Genomic DNA, 22,211 nt, shown 5'->3' on the forward strand with positions numbered 1-22,211 from the left:
ATGAACTAAGACCTAATCCAATCTCATGCTTCCAAGCATATCTCTGTAGACAAAACATATTGGCATTACAACACATTACTTAGTTTCCATGAGGGTCACATTTATTTCCTGTATTTTTTTTCAGGTATTTATTGGATGTCAAAATTATCTTGCTAGTTTGATGTAACCTGGCAAAGGTACTTTACAAATGTATGTAGTTTTTGGAAATGTGACCAAATTGTGAATGTTCGTCCAGCTTTTGAATAATAATAGTGAGCTACTGAGAAATAATTACGAGACATGTAGTCCATTTTTATATTCAATATGCCAATTATTTATCAAGAGGAGACAAACAGGATGAAAAAAAGCAGCAAAATTAAAACAATTCATACAGAAAAATGTCACACTTACTTTCTTACCTGAAATATTTTAGTGCTTGGGCTTCTTATTGAATTTGGTCGTGGTAAGATGAGTTGTGTCTTTTTAAAGAAATAAGCAGTCTTCAGTGTTTTTATAGCATTGGTTACTACAGAAATTATACTTCTTTTACTTCTTGTCTTGAAGGGTGAACAAAATAAACAAACTGAAAATACTACAATGAATGGTAGATGATGAAAAATTTACAGTACAAAAAACAGTGTAAAAAGGAAGACAAGTTTAAATATTGTTGTGTAAGAAAGTGATGAAAATAATACAAGAATGAGAATAAGTAAAATGATAGGCTGGAACATCTGGGAAGGTAAATGCAAAGACAAAGAGAAGAATTAATTAATAATAATCTTTAAAACTTAAATTCACATCAACTAATTTAAGCATTCATTCAACTTAAGATACAAAAGAACCCCCACCCTCCCTTAAGCCTATATCTGTAAAATCTGAAAGCCTAATTTTATACACAGCACTTTCTCTCACTCTAATTTCTATTATTTTCCCTGAGGGTATAACTGAATACATATCAAAATTCAACAAGTTTTATCATAAAACAGTATTTTTCATAGCAAAGCAGAGCAACATGCAAGATAAATAAGCGATAGGGTTGCAATTTTTCTAGCTGTACCAACAGGCAGTTAATCTAAAATCATGCTTCTGTACATAAACTGGCTTTTAAATGTCTTGCGTGTCTTAAAAGCCATGCATGCTGTTGTACTTCCGTGGACTCTCCAATGGATACAGGACACCAGGCTTGCCAGAGGAAACAGCATTGCCTGTTTTGTTTCATAAATTATCTTTCATGTGGTTAATTCTGATAAAATGCATTGGTCTTTAAATGGCCACCATACCTGGCCAAAGCAGCTCAGTCCAATTCATCCGGTGTGCCTCTACAAATCAGGATGGAGGAAAAATGCTGGTTTTCCCTGTTCTGGAATAGTTATTACTATTTCTCTGAATTAGTGTTGCCTTCAAGCTACCGTATAGACTCCTTCCCCAGTACTGAGATTCTCCACTATACAACTGAGAGTGATTTTTCTCTGGAAATAATGATCATATTATTTAAACTTATGGTTAAAAAAAAGTGGCTTTCATTTGTTCCTTTCCGGGGGCTGCAGACACAAAATCATGTCCCTTTACCACTGGTTTCTACATTTACCAATAGTTATCCATCAGTTCTGTTTTATTTAATTAAATTATTATTATTTTTTTATTGAGACAGAGTCTCCCTCTCTCACCGAGGCTAGAGTGCAGTGGTGCAATCTTGGCTCACTGCAACCTCCCTCTCCCGGGTTCAAGCGATTCTCCCGCTTCAGCCTTCCGAGTAGCTGGGATTACAGGAGCGCGCCACCACACCAGGCTAACTTTTGTGTTTTTAGTATACACGGGGTTTCACCATGTTGGCCAGGCTGGTCTCCAACTTCTGACCTCCCGCCCTCCTCAGCCTCTGGGATTACAGGCATGAGCCACAGTGACCGGCCATCAATTCTGTTTTAGCTTTTTTCTTTCTTTTGAGACAAGGTTTCACTCTTGCCCAGGCTGGAGTGCACTAGTGCAATCACCACTCACTGCAGTCTCCATCTGCCTGGGCTCAGGAGATCCTCCCACTTCAGCCTCCGGAGTAGCTTGGATTACAGGTGCACGCCACCACACCCGTCTAATTTTTCGTGTTTTGGAGAGACGAATCTCGCCTTGCTGACCAGGCTGCACTCAAACTCCTGAGCTCAAGCGATCCGCCCTCCTCGGTCTACCAGTCTAGTCATTTTTTTAAAATCCTAAACTCAATATGGATCTTGACTCGAAAACCACAAATCAGCAGCTAAATATTCCTATTCAGGACCATCTTGCAGTTTATCTGCTAGCAGAGTAACAGAAAAATATTGACCTTCTAAAATAATAATGTGCCTCAAAATCTCAAAATCCTTTACTCTTTCCACAAAAATTGAGGGTAATGAATGGTGTTGTTTTCCTTTTAAACAAAACACAGGAAGAAATGATGACTACATGATGGAGTCACAACACTCTCAGCCCTGCAGGACAATGTGGAAGAACGGGTGGACCGGCGGCGGGTTTCAGGCCCCAATGCGGCCCTGAGCCGGGGCTTCCCTCAAGCGGGGCGCGGCAGTCCGGGCGCCGAGACGCCCCCCTGGGACGCGGCTCCGCGGGCCAGCCTGGCCACCGCCGTGGCTCGCAATAGGCAGAACTGTACCTGACTCACGGAAATGGGCTCCTCGGCGCCGCGGTCGTCCGCAGACTTGGGCACCTCGAGACGGTCAATGAAGGTCTGCAGCTCCTTGCGGAAGGCCTTCATCTGCGCGTTGATACGGTAGAGCAGCTCGTGCTCGCGGATGCGGCTGCCGTCGTCCTCCTCGTCCATGAGTCCGAACAGGTCCCCGTTGGCCACGTAGATGCGCGCCTCGGTGATGATGGTGCTCGTGTCGGCGATGAGCCGGTCGATGGTCTTGCCCAGGCGCTCGGCCTCCGACCGGATGTCCTTCATCTGCTGCCGATCCGAGAAGCTCTTGGGCCAGGGCCCGGGCGCCGGGTAGAAGGAGCGCGTGGGCGTGAGGCAGCGGATGTTGCGCACCTCCTCCGAGTCGCTCTCGCCACCGATGGGCCCTTCGCGCTTGCGGTGCGGCGGCCGCGAGTCGTCGTCGCTCTCCTTCTTGCCCGCGTCGCTCTCGGCGTCGCTGTCGCGGGGGCTGCCGCGGATGCCCAGGTGCGAGGCCAGGTCGTAGCGCTGCATGTTGGACATAAGCACGCGATTCTCGTACTGCAGCTGCATGACCTTGCCGCTGAGCTCGTTGATCTGCAGGCGCGCTGCCTTCAGCTCCTCCTGCAGGGCCTCCGTCTTCGCGTTGTCGTGGTGCCGCGCGCTGTCGTGACCGCCGGACTTGTACTTGTACTTGTTGAGCTCCGCAGTGATGCGCTTGTTCTGCTCCTCCAGGTCGGCCACGTTCCTCCGCAGCAGCTCTGTCTCGTCTTCCACCAGCTGCAGGTGCTGCCGCAGCTCCGACAGAGATTCGCTCTGCTCCCTCATGAGCGGGTTGGCCGAGCCGTTGAAATCATCACCCCTAAGGTCGTCCAGTTCCGCCTTCAGGCCTCTGTTCTCCACCTCCAGTTCGACGATTTTCCTGCCCAGGATGTTGGCTTCTTCCTCCACCAGCCTTAGCCGTAGCTTGAGCTCGGCCTCCCTGGTGCTGGGAGGGCCTCCAGCTTCTCCTTTGGGCAAAGGACTGTCCAGATCCCCATAAAAGGATCTGTACTTCTGAAGCTCGTGTTCAAATCTGTCCTTTTCTTTATCAATCTTGGCCATTTTCTTTCTCATCAAAGCGGCTTCTTCCTTAACGAACTGCAGCTGGCACTTCAGATCTTCATTGTCCTCCTCATTTGGGGGAAAAGAGGGACAAGGATAGGACATCATTTTTATGTAAATCAAGGAAACAGCCAAAAGAGGACACCTGGAAAAATAATTTCTTTTTCTTGCAATACAGATTTAATGACAGAGAAACAGAAGCAGACACTGAGTATTTTCTTCAGATCACTTAAATTCTTTGGCAAATTAAAGATTAGAACAATGTTACATCCTGGAAGCAAAAAGGAAAAGGAATATGAAAAGAGATAAACTGTGGTTATCACTATTCAGAGATTATTATATGTTGTAACTGCATACAACTGTTTGGGGATCATTTCAGCAGTGTTTCTTTTTTTGTTGTTTCATTATTGCAGTAATAAATATAAAATCTGTTCAAAGAGCATGTGGTTCCTTTGAATTCGCTGCCACTTTTTTGTCACTTACACTGAGCCAAGTGCTGAAAAGTGTTTTACAAATATGAACCTAATTTAATATTCAGAGTAAATTTAGGAGTAGGTATTAAAGTTCCTGATTTAAAGATGTTCAGTAACTCTTTGAAGGTTACACAGCTAATGAATCGCAAAGGACAAAGGTGAAATTTGAATCCAGTTCTGTCTGAAACTAATGCTCAGGCTCTTGATTTCTGTGTCACTTAGAAAATAATCTGTCCCCTGTTTTTATTCAAAGGAGAATTGTTTTAGAGGCCTCTAAGTCAGGAAAGTTTGACACTGGAATGGTCCATCCAAGGAGAAACTGTTAGTTTTTCCATCTAGATCACATTTTAAATAGGATGTACTCCCATGAGTCTGAAATGGATAAAGCTGGTGCAGCCTGGCGAAAGGATAGGGGAACTATAGAAGTTCTTCTCACACATTCTTATGACAGCCTCAGAGCCCAGTCATTAACTAAACTGAAAAGTACAAAAGGACTAGTGGAAATCTTTCTCTGAGGGATATTACTGAAGCATGTTATTATGTCTACGGACATCTCTCCCAAGGACAATTTCTCAAAATTCTCTTTTAAGTATGTATTTTGAGCCAATCATGTAACTTCTGTGAACTTTGGTTTCTTCATTTAAAAAAATGAAAATAAAAATTCTTTCCTTACCTAGTACTAAGTCATCTGTGTTTGAGATGCATTCTGGTAAAAAAGGAGCAACCACTGGTGAGAAGGTGAGGAGAATAATGAGCTTCTGCCAGAGACGCTCAGTAAATACCAGACAGAGCCTTTGAGATGGAAGACATGGAGAACAGGGCACAGATCTCCTGTCTTCCTATCTACTAATGGGAATATGAAGGGTTTGAGAGCTGCTGGGTGTGCAGAACCTGAACATTACATTCCATATAGTATTGAATCCTTATATCAGCCCTTCAAGATAGGTGATGCGATCTCCCCTTTACCGATGGGAGACATTTATTAACATTGCAGTGCACAAGTTAATAAGTGACAGAGCACAGTCTATATTCTGGCTGAGTCCCAAACTCATATTCCTTCCACTGCACATGCTGCCTCTAGAAAAGAAGCATAAAAGAAAAAAAAATAGAGCAATGTGGTAAAAGCAAAGAAATAAGATGTGTTGTCTTGTACACTTTCCTGTAGAAGAGGTTTAAAAGAAAGAAGAGAAGGACTACCAGAAGAGATGAGACAGCCTTAGTAGCATCCAGAGAGGAGGAGAAGAGGGTATGTCATGGAAAGCTTTGATGGAAGAACTCATTTCACAAGGGAAGAGAGAAGCTGCCTACAATATATTATACTATGTGCTGGGACCCTCCCACTAATTTAGTGAGGATGAGACCAAGGATATGTTACAATGTTTTGGATCACATCAGCATAGGAATCAAAGATGACCCTGAATTTTTAAGTTGAGGGGGTCTCATTGGATTGTATGGCCAATAGCAAGGATAGAGAATGAACAAAGAGGAGCATTCCGTTTAAATCACTTTTAAAATAGGATGTACTCCCATCAGTCTGAAATGGATAATGTTGGTTCTGCCTGCTGAAAGGATAGTGGAATGAAACTGACAGAAGTTCTTCTCATACATTCTCATGACATTCTCAGGACAACCTCAAAGCCCAGTCATTCACCAAATTGAAAAGTACAAAAGGAGAAATGGAAATGGTTTTGTGTGAAGAATATGGGTTTAAGGTTTTAAGAATGCTGTCTGTGAGGTGTTCTGGTGGAGGGACATGGGGTGGAAACATCCATCAACAGTCATGTAGAATGTCAGGCTCGTGATTAGATTACTAAGATTACATCTTGGCACTTAGAGCTCAGGTCTAGAAGTGAGGACGTGTGGATGAGATGCATAGAGGTGATGGTTGAACCTATCATAATGGTCACAGACACAACCAATGAGAAGAAGAAAAGAAAGGGATACAGATGGCTGGAGGCAGTGGCTCATGCCTCTAATCCCAGCACTTTGGGAGGCTGAGGTGGGTGGATCATGAGGTCAGGAGCTCGAGACCAGCCTGGCCAATATGGTGAAACCCTGTCTTTCTTAAAAATACAGCACCTGTAGTCCCAGCTGCTCGGGAGACTGAGGCAGGAGAATTGCTTAAACCCGGGAGGTGGAGGTTGCAGTAAGCTGAGATCGCACCACTGCACTCCAGCCTGGGTGATGGAGTGATAGAGCGAGACTCCATCTAAAAAAAAAATCTAAAAAAAAAAAAAAAAAAGTAAGGGAGACAAGTCAAAGGTTTGGGAAGGGAAATCTAAGGTCATGTAGGCCAACAATTAGAGCAATATTTGAACAGAAACGTGATCAACAATGTCAAATATGCTTTTATATAGGCTAGGTTTTATTTGACATGCAAGAGCAGATGAGACTGGGAAGCCAGGTAGGGTTGCATGTGTGGTGGAAGTCCTTGATTGCAAGGCAAGGCCTTTATTTGCTAGTATAGTTGGCATATACTGCAAATTGAGTCTAACCAAAACAGCAGTGGTTGTGATACAAGGCACAAACTGAAGCAGAATAACACTTCACTGGGTTATATTAACCAAATAAAAAAGAGAATATCTAATGAGTGTGTACGTAAGCTCTCCTGCCCAAAGGAATGAAAACAACAATTATTTTAACACTTGGACAAAGACTGCATGTAATAGAGGCATTATGAGGGAAGGAATTGCATCAAGGGCTAATGGGCATGGTAATTATTTTATTTATTTAAAAATAAATCTTTTCAAGATACAAAATGTGCAGTTTCTGCAATGCCAAGGGTTTACAACCCTGTATGCCAATATGCCTTGCATCCTCATCTTGTAACCCAACTATTGTAGGCTGCATTGGAAACTTGGCATAGAAATATCATACATAATTATCGAAAAAGACAGGAGATTGCATGCAAAGTGCCTGGTCTACAGTAATTGAGCAGTAAATATTTGCTCCTATTTCCCACAGTGAACAGTCGGCAAGAAAAATTAAAATGCTCTGAGGTGTGAAGCAAGTTATTTGTTATTTCTGTGTATGTTAAAGACTCATTCAATTTAAGATGCAAATTACATGTGAAGAAGTGAACATAAAGATATGATGAAGGCCAGTAATAAATGAGCTAAGCCTGGCTTTGACTTTAAGAGCCACTGCTAGAAACTAAATTGCATTCTAATTGATTACATATATTAACTCGTTTAGTCTGTGCAACAACTCTCTATTATGATTCCCATTTTATACATGAGGAAATAGAGGCACAAAAAGAATAAGTAATGGGCCCAAGTTCATACAGTCGGTATATGCCATAGACTTCAACCTAGGCAACCTGGCCCTAGAGATACAGTTCTTAATTGCCGTGCAATATAAATTCTCTCTAAATAAAGTCACTGTGCTGCTGGAGGAACATATGAGAAAGAGATCAAAGATGCTGAAGCAAATTAACAAAATGAAATACAAAGCTAAATGAATAATAGAGGTTTGGACCATATGCAATTGCCATTGTTGGCAATTTTGTGTGGTTTAACATAGAAAAAGGAGACACGGGAATATTTAAAAGCATGTATTGAACATGTGCAGAGTGCCAATCACTAGACACAGATGATTCAAAGCTGAATAAGATGAGTCCTGTCTACAAAAATGCCCTGGTAAGTAAGAGAGATGAATGCATAAACAAGAATTACAATAGAATGGTATATTTTCAGTAATACAAATATGTGGATCGATGGCTTGCAATCTTGACTGAACACTGGAATCGCTTATAATTTTGTAAAAATGGACCATTTGATAATTGAGATATCCCATCAGAGACAGCCTGATCCATCTCCTGGGGTAGGTTTTTGAAAAGTGACAGGTCATAAGCTCTGAAAATAAATGTGTTGGAAATGATAGCAGAAACTTCAAATGCTGCAGTATATATAAATAAGGAAGTTTTTGCCATGAAAACTGGGTGAACTGGGCAAACTGGTGGATTGCATGGCATCCTGACTTTTGTAAGGTCCCAGGCCTCACTGAGAAACTGATTAAAGTTGTGGATGTTTTTGCAGAAAGTTGCCTACATGCATAGCGAGTGGAGGTCCATAAAGCCAAGACTAAACAGTTAAGAATTCCTGCATCAGAGACTATGGTTGAAAAGAATAAATAAACTTTTAACGCAGAAAGTGTAAGAATAGGACAAATGTAGATACAGTGTCTACTCCATAAACAAGGTAGGAAAGAAGATTCATGGCAACACGTGAAATGATTCACAACAAAATATTTAGAGTAAGTTGAATAAAGTGACAGCAAAGACAGAGTGGAAAAGCTGTAGTGACAGAGTATATTTGGACTTACTAAGGGAACAGAGAGAAAGGTACAAAAAAATGGTATCATGGTCTTGGCTGTGAGACTCTCTGGGATTCTAAAAGTGCTGAGGTCTATACACATTCTGGTGCAAGTACCAGGAGAAAACAGAGCAGGTACAGAGCAGGTACAGAGAGGAAAAAGGAAAATAATATACAGTTAACATGTTATGCTTTAAAAAAATGTCTGAGATCAACTTTTTCAAATTTTGAATATTTAAAATCACTTTAGTTAAATTATCTATCGAATGTGAAGAAAACCTTGTAATCATAAAAGTATACTACAGTACCATAGAATCCAACGGACATAGTTTAAAGGTTAATATCTAGCCAAGTGCCTTTGGAGAGTCGTAATATCAAAGACATGTGACCCAGAACAACTACATCTTGAATAGGAGTTGGGTAAAATGAGGCTGAAACCTACTGGGTTGCATTCCCAGATAGTTAAGGATTCTGAGTCACAGGATGAGATATGAGGTCGCCACAAGATACAGGTCATAAAGACCTTGCTGATAAAATGCGTTCCACTAAAAACGCCAGCTAAAACTCACCAAAACCAAGATGGCCACAAGAGTGACCTCTGGTCATCTTCACTGCTACAATCCCACCAGTGCCATGACAGTTTACAAATGCCATGACAACATCAGGAAGTTACCCTATATGGTCTAAAAAGGGGAGGCATGAATAATCCACCCTTGTTTAGCATATCATCAAGAAATAACCATAAAATGGGTAACCAGCAGCAGCCCTCGGGGCTGCTCTGTCTATGGAGTAGCCATTCTTTTCTTCCTTTATTTTCCTAATAAACTTGTTTTCACTCTACTGTATGGGCTCGCCCTGAATTTTTTCTGGCGTGAGATCTAAGAACCCTCTCTTGGGGTCTGGATCGGGATCCCTTTCCTTAACAATAGTGTCATTTTTATCCCACATGTTTCCCCTTCCATTTTAAAATCTTCTTCATTACAACCATTGGCACCTCTTTTTACCTTGGAAGCAGAGCTAGTCTTTACTGTGGCTGTGTTTCTAAGGTTTTTAACAAGCCCATGTTGAGTACATCTTTCATTTTTATTCCTTTGTCTCCTTTATTTGGCTTCTCCAATCACTGGTATGGAGAATTACTTCATTCCAGGGCTCTCTAAAGATATAACGAGCCTTTCTCTCCCTTCTGACTTCCCTCTGCAACATTCCTTTCTTTACTTTCTCCTGACACTATAGGAACAGCCTTTCTATTGACCTTATTAATTATAAAAGGACAAGATTAGCATCATGAGTATAGTTCTCAAATACAGCAGCATATAAAGTACGAATGACATTTTTCTGTGTGCTTACAATGTAAAGCAATTATAATAGGGATATTACGGCTGGCTTTATTAGTAAACATTCTGATTTATACTGCCTGTATCCATGACTACATAATTGATATGCAAATTTGACTTTGTTTTCCATAAGTTTATCTGGACATTATATCTATTTATAAATGTAGCTTATTATTATATACACTTAGAGGTACTTGATGTACTAGTTGAAATTTTATTTCCACATACCTCTGTGGGAGTCTGTTGAGCCTTTTTTTCAGATTTTGGCAAATCTTTGCTTCCTCTTCTTTTTAAGGATAACTGAAACAAAGCACGAATATATTTAGTTGGATAAACTATAATTTTAATTCAATTTTATGTTTTTAAGTATTCTAGTCTCAAATGACAAAACCAAGACAAATAAAAAGAATTAGTTCAGTAATCATAAAGGGAGGAAAAGAATCCTAAACCAGATAGATTTAGATATATTTTTACTTTGGAATAGGATACACATTACAGTAGAATGTAGCTGGCAATTATTTAATTTGAGAAATACAAGAAACCTACTGTGAAAATGCAGAAAAACAACAGACAAAATTTAGATTGTTTACTCAATATGATATATAGTTCAAATGTAAACAAATGCTTGTTAGCATTCCACATCACTGAAGGAAAAACGTAAGTTATTATCTACAATGTTGGGAGTTAGGTTGCTATAAGCTTATGAACGCACACTTTCAGTGAATTTATGTAGAATTGGAAGAACTTCATTCTCCCCTCACCACACATTACCCCCCTGCCCCTCCCCGACATGTGCAAAATGATGGGGTATGGTAAGGGTTGTAGTGAAATGGAGAAGGCATGCCCCATCTCAAGAAGCAGGTGGACCAGCCACAGCTTCAGCTCATTGTGTGATACAGGAATGTGGGCTTTTACAAGAGAAGCTGGAAATCTGGATTCTTATGTAAAATCTCCCACATTTTACTGGCTGATCCTAATTAAAATTCAAACTAACACTTTGGAAGTCAAAGAATACACAGCTCGTGCCAAACTGTTTCAAGGACAAGCACTATATGATCTCTGGTGCTCAGTTCCATTTCTCACACCAGTATAATGAAGGGTCTCTGTAGGTAAATAATAATTATCCATAGATATGAATGTCTACCATATACTAGACATTGAGGGGGAGACTCAAAGTTCAATTAGATACTGCATCTACCATCAGGAGGCTGAAACTTAGCAGGGGAGGAGACAGAGAAGCAAACAATTACAGTGCAAGTCGATAAATGCTATGCTTTAGGTTCTGTGAAGCAGGGGTTTTGTTTTAGTGTGGCATCACCACCATAAAAATAGTGCTTGCCACATGGCAGGTGGTGAAAAAAATACTTGCCGAACTAATAATGTATGAATACCAAATACGAGGTTCTGAGGTCAAAGGGGTATAGACTGACAGTAAAAATAGGAAAGGCTTTTCCAAAGAGGAGGCTTCATAAATTTGCAAAGAAATGAAAGCTAAATTCTTCACATGTTAATTTCTAACCCATATCCACTGTTAAGTAAAGGCATATGTTCAAGCACAGAAGGCAGGGGAATACTTTTATGCAACTGCTTTCATTCAGTATGAAACCGAAACTACAGAGACAAATGAATAGCCCACGTGGTTATTCATTTCTAGTTCTTTACAGGAAGAAGTTCTTTCTGTTGCTTGTATAATCTTCTTAGAAAGGAAAGCTTGGGGACTGACTCACCATAACCAAAAAGTAATTTAGGAAATAATCAACAAAACAGTCCCAAGAATACCAAGAATAAAGTGAGCTAAAAGGAGAAATCTGGAACATTCTAGGTAGGGGCGATCTACAAGAAGCATTAAATTTGTTTCACTAAATACTTATTGAAGGCTTGTAATTTGAATTCACTCCATTGTATGTTTATTTACTGACTGCTAACACACTTCATAAGACACCTGTGACACGATAATAATAAAACAAACCTTTGTTCTTTTGGGGGTTCTCAGCTTACTTGGCACGATCTGTCCGGTTTGGAATTCAACACAGTGTTATGAAAGCAATGATAAAACAAAAACAATATTAACTGTCATGGAGCCCTAATTCACGTCAACCCCTTCACATACGTTATCTCAACTAATTTTTAAACACTCCTTTTAGCCTCACTTTGCAGATGCTGAAACTAAAGTTTACAGGGGTAAACAAAAGTAGATGAATAAATTATCGAAAGCATCAGTTATCTCTGTGCTCCTCAGAACAGCATCATCAGTGTCACCCAGAAAGCTGTTGGAAAAGCACATTCTTGAGATTCATCCCAGACCCACTGATTCAGAGACTCTGAGGATGGGGCCCAGTGATCTATGATTTAATAAGCTAAAGTTTGCAAATGTCTAAAATCTATGACTTAATAAGCTAAAATTTGCAAATGTCTAAAATTACTAGTAACAATAGCTTCAGATCTTGACCCAAGTCTTTCTGATATCTAACTGTTAGCTGTTAGATCACTAAGGAGACAGAATTTATCTAATCTGGGGCTGGAGATGGTGTGGGAAGCCAGGGATAATTTCCAAAATGAGCAACATCTTATCTAGAATCTGGTGCATGAGTAGCCAGCCAATGGAAGATGAAGAGGAAGAAAAGGGAAAAACAAGGCATTCCACATAGAAAACCCATTTCTGGGACAGAAATTTCATATGGGTGTTACAGAGTGAGAAGAGAGGAGTGACATGAGATTTGCTGATGGCATAAGTCAGATCTTGAAGGACATTGAATAAAGATTGAATTTTATCTCATTCAGGTCAAATTATTGTCCTAGGGTCAACTTGGAGCAGTAAATGCTCCTAATTGAGCAAGAAATGTCATAATTAGACTGTCATAGAAGACATACAAATAAGGGTGGCAGTACAAATGGCTGTGAGATAAAGAGATGACATGCAGGGATTTCGAGAAAAGTACATTCTAGTTCTGGAAATGTTTTTTGGTCTTTGTGTTTCGTTCATTTCACAGGTATTTAGTTTCTGGTTTATATGCGGTACTGTATATATGCCAAACACATATGACTAAGAAATATTGTACTCTTTCCCCAAAGAGCTATTTATTATGATAAAAGGATGATAAACAGTGGGCAGAACTAACTCAGGGAAATAAATGAAGAACAAGGGACTGAGAGAGCAAAGGAAGAAGCTATAATTCCAGAACTGGGGAATCAGAGAAAATCATCCAAGAGAACTGACTTTTGAAGGATATGCAAAATTTCAACAGAAATAAAACTGAACAAACTGTTTTAGGAGTAAAGATATAGAGAAATGAGTGTGCCTTTCAGATGCACTAACTCCTGAAAAGAAGTGATGGAGGTAGGGCCACTGTAGAGATGGGGTAGAAGAAGATGCAGAAACGATTGAGGTCAGCTTGTGCAGCTGAGAAATTTAGACTTTATCCTGTGGGCAATGTTAAAATGAGACCTCTAAATTAATATAAGAGAAATGCTGAAATTAGGGCATTCTTTCCTAAGAGGCATTTTCTATTTCACTTTTATTTAGATATCACTGAAGTGGGGTGTTAAGCTCAAATAAAGCTCTGAAGTAAAGCCTTCCCCTTGAATAAAGATACGTTAGCTTTCCGGTGCCTTTAGGGCTGCTAGTACCTGTAAGTATCACATTTGCATTTTCAATAAATATTTCATCATATTTTCATATTCCAGTAAGTTTTTATTAGCTTTCTGAATCCTATGAAACAAAGATGAGACATTTCTATGGATACAGAAAGTTAGAGAAATAATGTGAGTCCAAGTAGTCCCTTTCCTGTGAGGATGAAACTGTGTAACCTCCCCCCTTGTCGTCTTCCCCTACCATCATCCACTAAATCTTGTAACCTCTGCTAGGGGAGCAGTTTGGGAGGCCACAATGAAATCTCAGATTTTCATCTTTGCTGGCAAAGCAGGCACTTCTCTAGATGGTTCTCCAGATAAATATGTTGAAAACATTTCTTGTCCACTTCTTAATTCTTTACATTCCCAGCCTCAGCTTGTCCAAAAGAGGCGGCTGTTCTTTTTGACCATGAGAAGGCCAGGAATTAGAGAGTTTTGCCAGTAATTATTTTTGCACAGCAATGATATAAAATGGGTTGTTTGTTTTCTAAAAATGTTTTGAGATTACCTTCCTTTTCTCAATTAAAATTTACTCCACTTAATATGAAGCATCTTTATGTTTTCAGCAATTAAACAACAGAGAAGAATGTGCCTAACATGCTACCAAAAGATTTATTATGCATATAGAAGCCTCCTATGCTGTTGATAAAATTAAAGAGAGATTCATTTGTGTGGTAATTAAATCAAGAAGGAAACTATAGACACATTAATATTTAGATTTTTTGAGCCCTAAATATGTGTCATGCACTTTTCTAAGCACTTTATATGTATCTACTCATTCAGACTGACAACAGCCTTATTGACACCATTGTCTGAAGCACACAATGGATTTGTCACTCAGCTAGCTAGTGTTAGAACCAGGATGCAAATTAGCCAGTTTCAGAGTTCCCACTCTGAACAACTACATTATACTGTTACTTCAAAGGATAAAAGGTGCAATTTAGATAGCAGGCTTATATTATTTCTGAGCATATCTTTTATGGTAACAGAGCATGACTGCAAGGTTTGGGGTGCTAGGTTACATATATGATGTATGTGCAGGAGTTTTAATATTTTCAACATAGGGATCAGCAGAAGTGACATATACCACTTACTGGTTCTTAAATCAATCTGTAAATACTGTGACTATAGGGTAACACTGGGAGGGAGGCCCAGGGATTGCCTGCTGGAAGCAAACTGAAAAAGGTAAGAGCTCTGTCTCCAACTTGTCTTGGAAGGGGACAGGAGGGGCTCTTGTTCCTAGAAGTCTTCCTCTCTTCCTTCTATTACATGCTTGACACTTACCCAGACAGCCTGGCAGAGGCAGAACAGGTGAAGTGCCCAGGGAGCTTGCTCCAGTCACATTCACTCTCTTCCCTAAAAGGGTGAGGCAGGATCCCAAGCTTCATACTAAGGCATGATTGTAAGGTCCAGAGGGGAATGTGGGTGAGGAAGAGGCACATGCCAGGGTGATCAAGCTGTGTCATTCTGTGCAAAATCTTTCAGTGGCTTCCCCTCTCACTCAGAGTCAGAGCCATGCTTTACTAAGGTATACCAGACCCTGACTACACACTAGATTTATTCTGGTAACGTTTTATAAAGACTTGACCAGATTTCAACCCAGACCAATTAAAACAGATGTTGGGATTGGGCCCAGACATTTTTTCAAAGCTCCCAGAGTGACTAGAATGTGTAGCTGGCTCTGTCAACCACCAGCGCACTCTATGTGGTCACCCCACCCGCCAACTCCACATCCCAAACAAGCCCTTCAACCTCATCTCCCACCACACTCCTCACTGCTTTCACTGCTTTCTTTGCTGTAGTGTCACAGGCATCCTTGCAGTTCCTCAAACATGCCAAGCATGCCCCTGTTTGGGGCCTTTGGACTACGGCTTCCTCTGCCTGCAACATTCTTCCCTCATACACCCTCATGACCCACTTCCATAGTCTCTTCAGGTTCCCTAATCAGAGAGACCTTCCCAGGCCATTTCATATCAAAAAGCAAATCCTTCCCCCATTCTCTTCCTCTGAACATTCCTTGTCTTCCTAATTCTGCTTTTCTTTTTCCCCATAGCTCCTCTAATCTCACCAACTGACTTGTATATTTGTTTGTTTCATGTCTGTTTTCTCATTCTGCAATGTGAGCTCCACAAGAGCAGGCTCCTAGAATTGGTCTCTGTTAGAGCTCCTGCTCTTGGCAATATACCTGACACAAAGTAGGTGCTCAGTCTATGTCAGTCCAATGAGGAAACAGCTACTGTAGCTTTATTTCTTACCTAGATTTGTTTTGGAAACAAATTTGTTTTGGAAGCATTACTAAAAGTTGATAAATGATAAAAATGGGTAAACAAATAAAAGCCCATTTGAAAAGATCAACCTTAAAAGTAGACCTTTAAAAAGCTGGAATATAAAATGGAAAGAAGCTGGAAAAATAAAAATGTCTTAGGCTTTTCAACAAAAAGACTGAAGAGTAAAAATTGTATGAGCTGAAAAGTATTTAAAACAGGACATATCACATATAGCTGACCCTCTGTATCTACAGGGTTCACATCTGTGGATTCAACCAACCATAGATTGAATTTTTTTTAAGTACAATAATAAAAAGTAATGCAAACTTAAAAATGATACAGTAAAACCACTATTCACATGACATTTACATTGTATTAGGTATCATCAGTAATCTAGAGTTGATATAAAGCACAGGCATACCTTGATTTATTGAGCTTCACTGTATTGTACTTCACAGATACCACAATTTTTACAAATTTAAGGTTTGTGGAAACTGCATTGAGCAGGTCTATTGGTGCAATTTTTCTAAAAGCATGTGCTCATTTTGTGTCTCTGTTACATTTTGGTAATTCTCCCAATGTCTCAGACTTTCTCAGTATTATTATATCCATTATAATAATCTGTGATGAATGATCTTTGATGTTACTCTTGGAATTGTTTTGGGGCACGATGAACTGCACTGATATAAATTGGTTAACTTAAATGTGTGTGTTCTATCTGCTCCACCAACTGGCTGTTCTCCCATCTCTCTCCCTCTCAGGCCTCTCTATTCCCTAAGACACAACAGTATTGAAATTAGGCCAATTAATAACCCTATAATGGCCTCTAAGTTTTCAAGTGAAAGTAAGAGTCATAAGTCTCTCACTTTAAATCAAAAGCTAGAAATAATTAAGCCTGGTGAGGTAGGAATGTCCAAAGCTAAGATAAACCAAAAGCTAGGCCTCTTGTGACAAACACCTAGGCCTCTTAGCCAAGTTATGAATGCACATAAGAAGTTCTATAAATAAATTAAAAATGCCACTCTAGTGAACACACAAATAATAAGAAAGCAAAACAGCCTTATTGCTGATATGCAAAAAGTTTTAGTGGTCTGGATAAAAGATCAAACAACCCACAACATCCCCCAGGGCAAAGCCCTAACTCTTCAGTTCTATGAGAGTGAAGGAAGAGAGGTGGGGAAGCTGCAGAAGAAATGTTAGAAGCTAGTGGACATTGGTACACACGGTTTAAGAAAAGAAGCCACCTCCATAGCACAAAAGTGAAAGGTTCAGCAGCAAGTGCTGATATAGAAGCTGCAGATGCTATTCAGAAGATCTAGGTAAGATGATTGGTGAAGGTGGCTACACTAAATAATAGATTTTCAATGCAGATAAAACAGGCTTCTATTGGAAGAAGATGCCATCTAGAACTTTCATAGCTAAAAAGGAGAAGTCAAGGCCTAACTTCAAAGCTTCAAAGACAGGCTCTCTTGCTGGGGGCCAATGTGGCTGATAACTTTAAGTTGAAACCAGTGCACATTTACCATTCTGAAAATCCTAGGGTCATTAAGAATTATGTTAAACCTATTCTGCCTCTGTTCTGTAAATGAAAGAACAAAGGCTTTATGATAGCATATCAATTTATAGCATACTTTTACCAAGTATTTTAAGCCCACTTTTGAGACCTACTGCTCAAAAGAAAGGATCCCTTTCAAAAGATTATTGCTCATTGATAATGCACTTGGTCAAACAGGAGCTCTGATGGAGATATGCAAGGAGACTAATGTTGTTTTCATGCCTGCTAACACAAAATCCATTCTGCAGCGCATAGATCAGGGAGTAACTCTAACTTTCAAGTCTTATTATTTTAAAAATGTATTTTGTAAGGCTATAGCTGCCAGGTAGTGATTCTTATGATAAATCTGGGCAAAGTAATTGAAAGTCTTCTGGAAAGAAATGGCATTCCAGATGCCATTAAGAATATTCATGACTGGGCCAGACGCCGTAGCTCACGCCTGTAATCCAAGCACTTTGGGAGACTGAGGCGGGCACATCATGAGGTCAAGAGATCGAGACAATCTTGGCCTACCTGGTGAAACCCTGTCTCTACTAAAAATACAAAAAATTAGCCTAGTGTGGTGGTCCGTGCCTGTAGTCCCAGCTACTCAGGAGGCTGAGGAAGGAGAATTGCTAGAACCCGGGAGGTGGAGGTTGCAGTGAGCTGAGATCATGCCACTACACTCCAGCCTGGGTGACAGAGCGAGACTCCATCTCAAACAAACAAACACACACACACACACACACAAAAATAATATTCATGATTGATTGGAGAAGGTAAAAACATTAACAGGAGTTTGGAAGAAGTTGATTCTAACCCTCAGGGGTGACTTGAGGGATTCAAGACATCAGCTGAGGAAATAAATGCAAACGTGGTGACAATAGCAAGAGAACTACAAGTATAGCCTGATTGTGACTGACTTGCTGCAAGCTTGTGATAAAACTTCAATGGATGAGGAGCTGTTTCTTATGGATGAGGAAGTGATTTCTTGAAATGAACTGTATTCCTTGTGAAGATGCTATGAACTTTGTTGAAATGACAACAAAAGATTTAGAATATTCTATAAACTTCCTTCATAAAACAGTGGCAAGGTTTGCAAGAATTTACTCCAATTTTGAAAGAGATTCTACTGTGGGTAAAATGCTGTCAAACAGCATTGCAGGCAATCTTTCATAAAAGGAGAGTCAACTGATGTGGCAAATAACATTGCTGCCTTATTTTAGGGAATTGTCATAGCCACCCTAACCTTTAGCAACCACTACCCTGGGCAGTCAGCAGCCATCAACATCCAGGGAAGACCTGCCACCCAACAAGATGATGACTCGCTGAAGGCTCAGATGATCCTTAGGATGTTTTAGCAATAAAGTATTTTAAATTTAAGGTACATACTTTTTTTTTATACATCATGCTACTGTACACTTAACAGACTACAGTATAGTATAAACATAACTTTTATATGTACTGGGAAATCAAACAATAGTGTGACTTGCTTTATTGCTGTGGTCTAGAACAGAGCCTGCAATATCTCTGAGGTATGCCTGTAAATGGGAATATGTGAATAAACCAGCCTGGGCAATACAGTGAGACTTTATCTCTACAAAAATTTTTTAAAAGTTAGCCAGTCATGGTGGCATGCAGCTAGTCCTAGCTACTTAGGAAGCTGAACCAGGAGGATAGCTTGAGCCCAGGAGTTTCAGGCTGTGGTAAACTATAAACCCACCACATACTCCAATCTAGGTGATGCTAGACTCCAGCAAGACCCTGTCTAAAAAAAAAAAAAAAAAAAAAAGGTGGAGTCTACTTCTGTACCTCTTCTAACTGAGGTGGCCTCATGACTTGCTTTGACCTGTAAAATGTGGTGGCAGAAATGGCATGCTGGTTCTGAGTCTATCCTTGAGAGATTATACAATTCTGCTCACTCTCTCTTGGAAATCTGCTACCCTGTGTTTTAAGTCTGGGCTGGCCTGCTCCATGAAAAGTCATGTGGCCCAGTTGCTTCTATTGCCCTAGTGAACAGCCAGTTAATCCTCAATACAGAGCCTTCTAGCTGTTAGCTGACCATAAATACATGCATGGACCTACCTGAGACCAGAATGGACCACAGAATTATGAGCCACATAAATATTGTTTTAAGCCACAAAGTTTTGGGATGGTTTGCTAACAGCCAAAAACCACTGACACATCTACCAAACATTTTTCACCACTGGGATTAAAAAATACATTAAGCTAATGAATTTAGTTCATATTTATAAAAAAATCCCTTATTCAAATTCCATAAAAGCAAAAAAAAAACATGAATGTAAAAGGCTAAGAGGAAGAGTTGAGAAGGTTATCAAACATAAAAAAAAAAAGGTTAATGTATTTTCCTTGTTTTTATTTCTCCCCTGCCTTTGCCACTATTTTGATTCCAGAAAAAAATTTTAATGAAACTGAGCTTAAAGAAATTATTTTTAGGCAGGGCACGGTTGCTCATGCCTGTAATCCCAGCACTTTAGGAGGCTGAGGCAGGTAGTTCACAAGGTCAGGAGATTGAGACTATCCTGGCTAATACAGTGAAACTCCGTCTCTACTAAAAAATACAAAAAATTAGCTGGACGCAGTGGTAGCCGCCTGTAGTCCCAGCTACTGGGGAGGCTGAGGCAGGAGAATGGCGTGAACCTGGGAGGCGCAGCTTGCAGTGAGCCGAGATCACGCCACTGCACTCCAGCCTGGGCAACAGAGCAAGACTCTGTCTCAAAAAAAAAAAAAAAGGAATTATTATTATTATTATTATTATTATTATTGTTATTATTTGAGATGGAGTCTCGCCCTGTCACCCAGGCTGGAGTGCAGTGGCGTGATCTCAGCTCACTGCAAGCTGCGCCTCCCAGGTTCACGCCATTCTCCTGCCTCAGCCTCCCGAGTAGCTGGGACTACAGGCGCCCGCCACCTCGCCCAGCTAGTTTTTTGTATTTTTTAGTAGAGACGGGGTTTCACCGTGTTAGCCAGGATGGTCTCGATCTCCTGACCTCGTGATCCACCCGTCTCGGCCTCCCAAAGTACTGGGATTACAGGCTTGAGCCACCGCGCCCGGCCAGAAATTATTTTTAAAGTTCACTTTTCCAGTTCTAAATTGCAGATACTTCTCTTAATAATAGCAGGTGTTCAATTAGCACTAAAGGTATATATGAGTTAAAAGCTAATATATTTCATCCTAACATTTAAGCTTATTATTGGGTGTGAATCAGCACATTTTTGCAGTATTTCTTCTATTTGAACTTAGCTTTTATTGTTCATTTTTAGGAAGAAGTGATATATACATCTTCACAATGCCTTTATCTATGCTTCTGATTTATATTTGTCCATCCCACCCTTAGTTTTAGCAAATTTTATCATTCTGTTTCTATAGTTTTTCTAGGCAAGAGAAGAAAAATAACTTAAATTTTCCAAAATTCCCTACTTATGTAAATTTATAGAGTTGAAGCACAAAGACGAATACAAAGGGAACTATACCCAGGAAATTCTCAATTTTAATGTAAGAATTAGATTTTCCAAACTTACAGTGATAGTTTAAAAAGCCAGACTTTAGAAAAGAGTAGAAGCTGGGAGTGGTGGCTCATGCCTGTAGTCCCAGCACTTGGGGAGGCCGAGGTGGGTGGATCACGAGGTCAAGAGATTGAGACTATCTTGGCTAATACAGTGAAACCCTGTCTCTACTAAAAATACAAAACATTAGCCAGGCGTGGTGGCGGGCACCTGTAGTCCCAGCTACTCAGGAGGCTGAGGCAGGAGAATGGCTCGAACGCGGGAGGCAGAGCTGATACTCCGTCTCAAAAAAAAAAAAAAAAAAAAGAATAGACAAAGGAGAAAAGAAACATTATTAATTCATTGATTCTAATAAATAATATTGGAAGATATGGGAAGGAAAGCTGACTGGCAATTTAAATCTGGAAATTGTTTCCAGATGTAATAATAAATTCTAAAAGTCCTGGATTTTTCACTCTGACTCCCTTTTAAAGATGATCATAGAGGCACATATCAGAGGTTAGGAGGTATATCTGGCACACAGATGTTTATGTCATGAAGGCAGAGATCTGAATTTGCCAATAAATCAACCAACCCTCTTCTGCTAGACAGCGAAACCCTTTCTCCATCCTGTAAGTCCAGATACCATTCCTATCTTCTGAGTTATGAGGCTGCCAAACTTATTTTATTCTACCTCCAGTGAATGCCTAAAATAAAGCAAATTTTAAAAGCTAAGAAAACTATTTTTCTGCTCTAAAAACTGATACAATGCCAAACTAAAATAGCTGTAATCACGGTATTATTATTATTTTTTCAAACTAAAGAATGCAATACATTTTCCTTTTCTTAGTTCTTCTATTCTTTTCCCATGTGATAAAGTAGATATGTACAGCAGAGGTCAGATTGACGACAGAGTTATGTGAATTCTTTATTGTTAAGGAATATTAATGAGTCAATTTGTAAAGCATACCCTTGAATCAGGCTACAAATAAAAGAGAAAACTTTTAAGTCTCTTTCGGTGTGGGAATTAGAATTGTCTTCACAGGGTCAAATAGGTTTGAATGGCCCTTCAATTGTACAGTGTCTTTTTAAGCCATTCTTTGGTGCCAGTAATTACTTTAGAACATCTCTGCCCTTTTCCTAATGTATTATTTGGTCATAATGCTTAAATATCTTTAAACTGGAACCCATGTTTTGTAACTATTAGTGGCATTAAACATCAAAATGGCAAAACCACAATTACTTTTGCACCAACCTAAGAGTATAGTGAAATTTAGGCACACCAGAAACTTAGAAAGTAAAATGCTGAACTTAACTCCAGAAAATCTAAGACAGCCTAAAAACCATGAGATATCAGAAAGAAGAAGAAGAAGAAAACATAGAGGCTTCTCTTGTTAATGGGATGTGGTTACAATAGAACTGGAGGAGA

General features: G+C 39.9%; 2 protein-coding genes across 2 annotated transcripts in view; both read right to left on the reverse strand.

Annotated features, from left to right (window-relative positions):
• KIAA0408 (KIAA0408 ortholog) overlaps positions 1 to 452 on the reverse strand; it is a 34,945-nt gene extending 34,493 nt beyond the window's left edge. Inside the window, exon 1 of the mRNA XM_023230734.1 lies at positions 399 to 452. The gene's annotated coding sequence lies outside the window, so the exon portion shown is untranslated. The remainder of the gene's footprint in view (positions 1 to 398) is intronic.
• A 147-nt stretch (positions 453 to 599) lies between these two features.
• SOGA3 (SOGA family member 3) overlaps positions 600 to 22,211 on the reverse strand; it is a 48,263-nt gene continuing 26,651 nt past the window's right edge. The window contains exons 5-7 of the mRNA XM_023230732.1: positions 10,073 to 10,144; positions 2,618 to 3,793; positions 600 to 710 (exon numbers count right to left, since the gene is read on the reverse strand). Coding sequence (XP_023086500.1) covers positions 600 to 710; positions 2,618 to 3,793; positions 10,073 to 10,144 — 1,359 coding nt within the window. The remainder of the gene's footprint in view (positions 711 to 2,617; positions 3,794 to 10,072; positions 10,145 to 22,211) is intronic.

The sequence above is a fragment of the Piliocolobus tephrosceles genome, chromosome 5 (assembly GCF_002776525.5).
Source record: "Piliocolobus tephrosceles isolate RC106 chromosome 5, ASM277652v3, whole genome shotgun sequence".
Lineage (NCBI taxonomy): Eukaryota > Metazoa > Chordata > Mammalia > Primates > Cercopithecidae > Piliocolobus > Piliocolobus tephrosceles.